Source organism: Cyclopterus lumpus, chromosome 3 (genome assembly GCF_009769545.1).
Source record: "Cyclopterus lumpus isolate fCycLum1 chromosome 3, fCycLum1.pri, whole genome shotgun sequence".
Classification (NCBI taxonomy): domain Eukaryota; kingdom Metazoa; phylum Chordata; class Actinopteri; order Perciformes; family Cyclopteridae; genus Cyclopterus; species Cyclopterus lumpus.
Genome location: NC_046968.1, coordinates 17,062,769 through 17,073,177, shown reverse-complemented (window position 1 = coordinate 17,073,177; position 10,409 = coordinate 17,062,769). Strand labels below are relative to the sequence as shown.

Below are 10,409 nucleotides of genomic sequence, written 5' to 3'. Positions count from 1 at the left end.
CAAGCAATTCGCTCCACCTAGGGAAGCAGGGAAGTTACTCATGCGATGCACCCTGACAAGGTCACTGGCTGATAGATGAGCCTGAGCAAGGGGATTTTTCAGAGATTGTGAGGGCAGGCAGAACTGTGGGAACCAGACAATTAGTGGAAGGTAGGCCGCCATGTTGGATGATGACCATGAGACGGGCGTACATGGATACTCACCACTTGGCTGGCTGACAGGGAGAAAGCAGACACCTGGGCTCAACTAACTCTTAACACAGTCATTTATCTTTGAGCCGGCTGAGCAGGCAATTTGCCAACGGTTTAGGAAGAGCATGTGCTATTTGCAATCAAACAGACATGGATGAGGTCAACATCGACATATTATCAACATATATATTTCAGACTTACACATAAACATAAATAGATGTTCATTTTTGATTACCCAAAGTTCTCTTTTGTTTTATAATACATATTTATTTCCTAGATTGTATTATGTGTTCTAGGAAATATATATAAAGTGGAATTGTGTCCATAAACAGAGAGACCCAGTGCATCGACATTTCACTTTGGGAAACCAAAAACATCAGTTTGTTTTTAGCTTGACCCTTCCTCAATTTGAGTGACAGCATTGACACATTAAAACAAATGTTCAGTAATCTGCGGAGTCAGATCTGATTCTGTCACAACAAGGCTAAGAAAAGAAGAGACTTCTACAAAAATGGAAATTTAACATAGAACATTAAGTTGTCTTGCGAAGTGTAATATGACGTGAATTACCTTTTGTAATTTCTGTGATGATTTCACAACCTCAAGGGAACACACTGCCTGGCAAAAACAGAATGACCAATAGTCCACTGAATTCTGTACACATACACCAACAAATAACCCCTCAGCAAACATCACTGAAAACATAATCAATTTCTGCTGCTAGATTACCCTAACTTCTTTTGAAGATGTCATTGCCAGGTTAGATTTAGAATGATAAAAAACTGATTAAATCATAGTTTAATACAAGTACCAGGTACAGTCTCTTTGGAGTTAAAAGGTTTACTGAACTTCAGTATCCATGCAATTTTCATGACATTCTGCAATGTATATTATGAAGGCTACCAAGCTTCATTACATACTTTGGCATTTTAAATACCTTTTAAGGAAGACACAAACAATGCCTGATATGCACCTGGGGCTTCAAAGCTTCCAGAACCCTTATTCTGGACTTGAAATACACCAGGCACTTGACAACAGCTGTTAATCAGATAATGAAAGCCTCACAGTTACACAAGCACACTTGAGGAGAAACGGCAATAAATTCTTTGCCATGACAGCATACAAGGGCAGGGAAAGAGTTAGGGTGGAATTTGGTACCAGGCACTTCCCAACACAATGACGCATCAACCCAGCACTATGGTGAAACAACTGTTTCCCTTCAGCACACTATTTTAAGGAACAGAAACATGTGACAGGCAGACTTTCAAGGAAATATGACATGGTATGATGTGTCTCCTAGTCTATGTATTCCCTAAAATAGGCTACACATATGTTTGTGACTGATGAAGTGTGAGCTACAGTGCGGTCTCCAAATGGAAAACACTCCACAGTGTCTTCACTCTGGGGCACAGACTGCTCAACACCTAAGATGTTAGTAACCTGACTACATAGTTTTAGGGTGAACTCCTGCTCCACTTACCCTTTTCACCTCCCTCACCTCAATCACCAAGTGGCCTGCCATTGTAGCAATATGTAGGATCCCACTTGGTACAGAGGCCCATAAAGCGCACCCATAGGTCAGCGGGTGTATGGTTGAAGAGTGTTGCCCTTTGACACTGACTGTTTCCGGGTTGAAAAGCTCTGGTCCAGGCCTGCCATGGTGGTCTGCACAGATGGACAGCAGCTCAATCAGATAACCTCTGTAAGTCTCATCCAAGGCATCCAGGGTAAATCTCTCAGAGTGAAGATTGATATATGGATAAGAAAGAATGAAATACTAGGAAATTATGGTGGAAGTCTGGGTGGGTAGCCGCAAATGTAGGCAGTTATCTGACCTCTAAAGAAAGAGGTTGCACAAGCTGAAGCTGTGGAGCACTGAGAGGGATTTTTGGAAAGATACGTATAGTCAAATAATTTGTGTGCAGAATAGTAGCCTACATATTTTAAGAGAGAGGGATAAATGCTACAACAATGGTCCATGAGATCAACCATAACCCTCAGTGGCAGTTTTCTAGGTTACTGTGGCTTTAACAGCATGAACCGGAAGAGGAAGACTTTCACCGGCACTGTCGCCTTTTCTTTTCCGGTCAGGTCTCATCAGTGGTGGGAGCGTGGATTTCATCATCAAGGCTCACAAAATCACCAAAAATGAGCGTCCCAGCATTTATCGATATTACAGAGGAAGACCAGGTACGACCCATGTCTTTAAACACTCACATTACTTCATTCCGCTTCCGGATGAGTCGATAAACGGGAGCTATCCAACCAGATAGTTTATCACGCTGGACCGCTAAAGCTACGTGCTGATGTGAGCTAGCTGACGATACATGCTGAGTATGTGACATCTGTGGAAGCACGTTATTGTGATTATATCACCAAACTTGCCGTTTAGATGGTATGTTTGTAAATCTTGTGGACATATTGATCTTTCCCTTTTAGCTCAATGTGTTTTCGGCTGCCTCTGTCCTTAAATCTCACCAATGTTGTTACGTCAGGCTAGCTTGGACTGCTAGCAGCTTAGCCACAATGTTACATAGAAGTCAACACAAACCTATATAAACAACCACTCAAACTATCCTGCCTGTAAGACGACCATAGCTGATGACTTAAAATTGAGAAATTAGGAAGAAAATGTTTTACTTTCTTCTCTAGTTAACTGCAGTTCATGTTTTTGTGACTCAAAACAAAAACATGAGTATATGAAACCCTAACCATAGCCAACCACATAATGCTAAATGATTATATCTACATGTGTACATTATCGACACACAGCTTGGTACTCCTGCTTTTAGGTTTACTGTAAACACTAATACTACTTATTTTTCAATGTTACAGGCTTCAGAGCTGAGAGCCTACATGAAGGCCAAAGGAGCTGAAATTTCAGAGGAAAACTCTGAAGGTGGACTACATGTAGATCTGGCTCAGATCATTGAGGCATGTGATGTATGCCTCAAGGACGATGATAAAGGTAGGTCCTGATGAAGAACACCTCTGCTTCTAACCCATTTTCAGCTCCTAATAGATTGGACAATATTGAGCAATATACCATTTTCACAAGAAGATATTTTGACTTGCATTACCAGGAAAAGCACAGTTTTAATTAATGTACATGTATTATAGCTCATGTGTTTTAAGAGTCCCAGTACGCTATTCCAGTGATTGATGTACAATACGAGGACCCTCGGACTAGTATCTAATTATGTTTACTTCAACTGACTCTGAACCTCCATGACAATATCTTATTACTTATCTCTCTGTATCTCGCTGCAGAAGTAGAGAGTGTGATGAACAGCATCGTGTCTCTGCTGCTGATCCTGGAGACGGAGAAGCAGGAGGCTCTCATTGAAAGTCTGTGTGAGAAACTTTTGAAGTCCCGCGAAGGAGAGAGACCTTCCCTTAGGATGCAGCTGTGGGTCCTTTGTTTTGTTTTCTTCTTAAATCTATTTATAGTACTGGCTCTTATCATTGTTGTTTCCTACGGTCTGACCAAGTAAACATTCGATATGCATGGAGACTAAGTAGGGCATTGTTTTGATGTTGGTTAATATGAAACTGCCGGTTTTGACATAAGGATGCTATTGACATCACCAGTAGGCAGGAAAGCTGCTATGTTCTTTTCATTATTTTCTAAAGCAAAGAAAGCACGTGTTGAGAAAACATTGAACTCTATTCAAACACAGACTATCTTTCTTATGTTGATGTTACAGACTGAGTAACCTGTTCCATGGCATGGATGAGAACACTACAGTGAGGTACACTGTTTTCTGTGGCCTCATCAAGGTGGCTGCAACATGTAATGCCATTGCCTTCATCCCCACTGACCTTGACCAGGTATATATATTTCATTATGATCAACTTGGATAACTGACCATAAACACTGCCACAGCACTGCTTCATTTGTGTATTTCCTGCATTGAGCTGCAAAGATGACAAAAAGAAAAAAACTTGTCACTCACATTTTTTAAATCTGCACAGGCTGCATGTTTTCCTCTGCAGTTGATTTACGATACCCGTTTGTGCTGTTGATCAGGTGCGCAAGTGGATTATCGACTGGAACCTGACCACAGAGAAGAAGCACACACTCTTGAGGCTGGTGTATGAAGCATTGGTTGACTGCAAAAAAGGGTAAGTACATATAGGGTCAGACGTAAATTAATGTTTTGTCGCAAGAATATGAACACCCAGAATTTAAGATTTATGAACTTTGTTTAATGCATATACATACTTCTAGGCCTAAGACTGAGTGAGATAGTGTACTATCCTTCTGAGTAAATTATCTTGGCACAGGAGTCACTTCAACAATGTTCTTATCTACTCATGTCACAGCGATGCTGCAGCAAAGGTGATGGTTGAGCTGCTTGGGAGTTATACAGAAGACAATGCTTCACAAGCACGTGTCGATGCCCACAGGTAAATTTGAAGACCGTGTCTAACATTTGTCACCCTTGATATAATGTACATCTCATACATACATCTATTGGGGTCCCTTATCTTTAGATGTATCGTCCGTGCTCTCAAAGACCCCAACACCTTCCTGATTGACCACCTGCTCACACTGAAACCCGTTCGCTTCCTGGAGGGAGAACTCATCCATGACGTGAGTACTGAAGGATCTGCAATGTTTTTTAGTATTAAATATATAAAAGGCTACTGACATTGTCAGATTAAAAAAAATATCCACCTTTTTTATAACTATGAAAGTGCCTTCCGTAGCCCACAAAGCACATTGAAAACAAGTTTTGTTTCAATAAGAATAAGTTCCCTCATTACAACAACCATGTCAATCTTGTATGTGTAGAATGACCATTTAGGTCATGTGATTAGAATTATAACACAAACTGGGTTTGTGTACATAGACATCAGGGGCATCTCTAGACCCCCTGTGGGCCCTAGGCAAGAAGGACCATGGGGCAAAAACATAATTTCAAATACAAATTAGCACCAGTTTAAACTGACAGCAGAATTGATTTGATGCTGGTATCAGTTTTAACATTTGACAACAAATGCTTTATTCTGGGAGAAAATATCATTGGCGTTGGCAGCAAAGGACTAACTTATTGTGTGGCTATGAATGTGTTTAGAAGAAAATGGCTGAATTCACTTTACACGGAATCTGCGGAGTGTCTGCTCTTTTATGCAACGCTGTTTCATTGTATAGCATAATGCTACGTAGCGTTAGCCACCAAAACGCGCCAATCGGTTGACAAAATTCTGCGATATGAATTTTGATATTTGGTAATTCATTTAGTTAGTGTTTGGAGCTTATATATTCTTGTAGCCCAGGTTCTGCTGTTTAATTTGATGGCTATATTTGTTTGTGATCAGTGTTCGTATGAAGCTTATCTGTTGTTAAATGTTTTGATTTGCACCCGGGCTCAAGAAGCTAATGTGCAGTAAACTTATTTGGTGCCTGGTGGATGATGTTTGGGATAAAGTGGCAGGCTGGCTGGCAGCACTACTTGTTCATAATGTAACACACATAGCTTCCACATTTCCACTTGCCACTGTCACGTTTTTTCTTTTCATCCTCTTCTTGTTTTTTTTTCTCGTTTCGTGTGCCCAGAGTGATATGTTCGCTTCATTTTTTCATTTTGTTTGTTTGTGTTTGACCGGCACCGCACGTCGATGCCGGCTAGTAAGGTGTCCCCATTAGGGAGATTCCTGACGTGTCATTGCAGTGTCTACGGGGGTTTCAAGTTGTGTCGCTGATATGGAGCGATATCAGCAGTCTGTCGGGGCCCCCTACTAGCAACTAGCCAGTGACAACTCGGAAAGGGCCCTGTGGGGGCATTTCCTATGCGTCGTCGTTGCAGCGTCTAAAGCGGTTCCATTATTTTGTCATTGACGTCAGCCGTCCCTCGGGGCCCCCTTCAGCTGGGGGCCCTAGGCAATTGCCTGGGTTGCCTGTTCCGTTGCGGCGCCTCTGATAGACATGCATATCTCTGTTATGAGGCTTATCCTGGTTTAAATCATACATAATATGATGCTTAACATCCCAGCCAACCTGGATCAGTTTGCATACAGATCCACAGATGATGCCGTCTCCAATACTTTTCACTCCACTCTCCCTCATCTTGAAAATAACGACATCAGGAGGTTGATTTCAGATCAGCCTTCAACACAATCTCCCACATGAAACTGATTTGATAAACTTAGCACTCTGCAATTGGTTGTTAGACTTTCAATTCAGTTTATTTTGTATAGCCCAAAATTACAAATTTGCCTCAGAGGGCTTTCCAATCTGTACACGTGCGACATCCCTGTCCCAGGACCTCACATCCGATCACAATGTGAAAGCCTCTTGACTGTTTTACATGGTTATTGCGTGCATTTGTTATATCATCTCAGTGACTTATAAGGCATCATATTTAAATGCTGACCAGTTATAAAAGTGGACTGGTGAGCAGCAGGAATGTTCGTACATTACAAGCTTATCAGGTTGAGACAATGAAAACTATTTATTAATGGGCCGTGAGCACAGATTCTAGTTTTTTGATTTTTTAGTCATAGGTCAACAGTGTGTATAAAAAGTTTAACCCAATGTTCTGCACCGGAGCCAGTAATTTGTATCGGAGCCTTAATCTGTACATGGTTATCGTTACACATGCAGCCTGTATGAATACAAAGATGACTGTTTCCAGATTCTCATAATGGCATTTCTCCTTCTGACTTTTTCAGCTATTAACCATCTTTGTGAGCGCAAAACTAGCAGCATACGTAAAGTTTTATCAGAGTAACAAAGACTTCATTGACTCTCTTGGTAAGTAGCCATACATTAATATATTAGTTACATCAATTCTACGTGAGTACACACACTGACAATGTTTAGAAATACAGTAAAAAGGTTTATTTAAAAGAATGAGTTGTTCTACCATCTTTGAAATAGTTTGGAGAATTTCTGTCTTTAGGAAGTAGTGTTTCAAACGTTTCCTGCTGTAAGGACAGCCGTATTATGATTTATACTGCTGTTGCTATGATTTCAAAAATAACAAAATCTTTAAGTATGAAAATACTATTGGGATTTGAATATGACACGCTTGAATCCTAAGTAAATTATTCTGTGTACATAACCTTTGTACTGTACAAAAGTGCATTTAAAGACCATCTGAACCACCGTTTCCCATAATAAACTCTTCTAGATATTGAGCCAACGCACCGCGCTCTGTTGACACAGTACAGGAATGTGTGCGTGTCAGCAGTGTGTCTCTTTCTCACTACTAAAGGCTTCAGTGTAATTACAAGCATGTGTAGGATGGACTCTCAAAACAGACAATGTGGAGTGGTGTTTGTGTTAATGAGTAGATTCACCGAATGCATGCTCCTAAATGTAGAAACAATTATCACAGGGAAACTCCCCGAGTCAGGAGTAATCGAGTGTGACTGTTTTGTGCTTAATGATCCCTGCGTGTTGCTCTCCAGGCTTGTCTCACGAGCAAAACATGTCCAAGATGCGTCTGCTGACATTCATGGGGATGGCTGTGGAATTCAAGGAGATCTCCTTCGACACCATGGAACAGGAGCTGCAGATTGGAGCCGATGACGTCGAGGCTTTTGTCATTGACGGTACGAGCACGTCGCCTCAAATGAATCCTTGCTGTCTCCCCTTGTAAAGTGTGCTGTTGGTTTCTCTCAGGTGACTAATGGGGGAGGAAAAGGGGTAGTGATTTGAACAGTTGTCACAAACGGACACACTCTTGTACCAAAAAATGATGTCTCCCTCCTTTTTTAAATAAGGAATGCAGTAGGGATCATGGTACATGCGTCGGGTTTTACAATGGACCAATGGCATAGAACCAAGAATAGCACATTCAGTGTTTTGTGGCGTAGATTGGCGCCCTCTCCAATTTCCTTTTTCAAGTACTTTCCCTATTGAAGCTTTTTTATTTATTTGTTTATTGCTTTCTGTCATAGCTATTTATTCCTTTCCTGTCTGCTTCTTCTTTCTAGCTGTTCGGACCAAGATGGTGTACTGCAAAATTGACCAGACACAGCGAAAAGTTGTTGTGAGGTAAGTACTTTAATCAAACAGCACCATACATGGCTTAACTGTGTTTACATTTTGACTAAATAAAGATCTGTTTTAGAGGGGCTGTTATAGCAGATTGGTACCAAACTAGACCTGATGTACTTTACCTGGATTATCAGAAAATCTGGTTCTTGGTCCCCCGAAACAGTCCTAAACTGATGGTGCCTAAGCAGTGTTGGTGAGACGCCACCACTGTTGTTCATCGTTCATACATCATGTACTTAAGCATACACATATCCTTATCTTTCACATCTTACTACATTCCATAGTAATTCGCAGTACAGCTGGAATTCTGTTAATGTGAACATGTTTTAGGTACACATTTAGGAGGCCTTTTTTTCTTTGTCTTCTGTGGAGCTATATGTTTGATCTTTTTAGCTATTTGTATTATTGTTTATGATAGGCCAGAACTATGCTGCAAGGATTGACTAATTAACTTGAATGTTGATTAGTTTGTATTCCTGATCTCTCTCTGGTCAAGTTCAAGGATGCTATTTGGTTTTGTATAGAGAAATATGTAATCTGTAGAAACAAAACAAAAATTGAAATTTTTTTTTTCCCCGTATGACTTGGATTTGACGTCTTGATATAAGTCATGTCTTCTGTCAGAGCTCATTTATTTCCTCATAGTTGTGAGACGTGACCTTGGCATGTATTTTTAGTTATTTCTTTGTCAATTTAACATTCTTGCTTTTCTGTTTTCCACTCAATCAGCCACAGCACACACCGCACCTTTGGCAAGCAGCAGTGGCAGCAGCTGCACGACAGCCTCAGCTCCTGGAAGGCCAACCTAGCAGCCGTCAAGACCAGTCTGCAAGCCCTGTCACCTTCTGCTTAATTCCACCATAACCCAAATGTCTAGACTGCCTGTCCCTCTATTCTTTTCTGCTTTCCAAATTCCCAGACTGAATTGATCAGTTTTTATATTAATCCAATAAAAGAACAGTCAAGATCATCTGTGTGCTCCTTTCTTGTTAAATATTAAATGATTGCTAAAGTTCTTTTCAAGTTAAATAATGCCATAAACGCACAAGGAACTGGTCATTGATAGACGATTTCAAATTTTGTGAAACAGCCAAAAGCTTTACTGTGCCCTTAATGGATAATACATCTATTCAGACAACGACCCCACTAGCTGCCTTATGATCTTTTCAGAAAGCCATACAGTGACTTTAATGGGGGCTTGTCCTCTAGCAGTTCTCAACATCTGGTTGTAGTTAAAGGACGCCATGTCAGTATTAGATGAGCTGTAACTTTGGGTGAGAAATAGCCTGCAACATGCGGGTCACTTGTCTGGGAACACGAGAGGTGACGATAGTAATGTGAACTCGGGATGACCAAGTCTGCAGGGGTCAGAGCTGTATTATTGTAGCATCAACACTTATAGCTTGTGGTGTAGGCTGATTCACTGCAACTACAACTTTGAAACTGTCCACCAGGTTAAAAGATACTGTTCAGCTGGACTGTGCATGACTCACTGTCTTTTGATGTCTCTGGAAAATGGAAAGACGAGGACTTCTACAGTTTTTAGTTTACCTTTCCTTTGCCCATTGATGTAAAGTTAAGTACCATTCATCCCGCACAGTGATCTGTTCTCGGGCACCGGTCCAGAGCATTAGGATGTGAACTCTACTGATATATGGCCCAGGCATTAGGTGTAAAAGGGGTCTGCTGGAGTTCTCTCCCTTTGGGGCTGTGATGAAATCAGCAAAAACTGACGAAGTGCAGACTACTGACATTGCACACTTTAAATCCCCACCCTAAATAGACAGTGAATTTTCTTTGACTAATAAAAGCACAGCTCAGCCTGTTTACTTTTGTTTTTTTTAGTGGTCTGCCACTCCTTATTCTGTCCTGATTATAAAGTCTTAATCTGATCATTTCAGCCCTGCCACTAAAATATTTTCACTGATGAAATGGGCATTAGAGGTACACATTTATTGCTGCAGCGTGTCCTTTTTCCTATCAAAAGTCTGCAGAAGCTCACCGCTCACTTCTGTCCAGTTGTCCACGGAGAGCAAGCATCTCTGACGCTTATCAGCGGGTGTAAATCACACAACACATTCTCAGGAGCACAACCTTGTCACAGCCACCTGCAAGGTAGAACAGATAGAAATGAATGTGACCAAGGCTTAACACAATGTTTGCGAAGCCTCATATGCTCTTTTCTCTGCAAGCTGTTGCTTCTCATC

At 41.0% G+C, this 10,409-nt stretch overlaps 1 protein-coding gene across 1 annotated transcript; it reads left to right on the top strand.

The window, feature by feature from the left end:
- The first annotated feature begins 2,234 nt into the window (after positions 1-2,234).
- Positions 2,235-9,172, top strand: eif3m (eukaryotic translation initiation factor 3, subunit M). Its single transcript, XM_034528903.1, has 11 exons — positions 2,235-2,381; positions 3,027-3,159; positions 3,462-3,600; positions 3,899-4,022; positions 4,222-4,316; positions 4,518-4,601; positions 4,689-4,788; positions 6,870-6,951; positions 7,611-7,754; positions 8,139-8,199; positions 8,932-9,172. The coding sequence occupies exons 1-11, from the start codon at positions 2,340-2,342 to the stop codon at positions 9,053-9,055; spliced, it is 1,128 nt and encodes a 375-aa protein (XP_034384794.1). The 5' UTR covers positions 2,235-2,339; the 3' UTR covers positions 9,056-9,172.
- Positions 9,173-10,409: the final 1,237 nt, after the last annotated feature.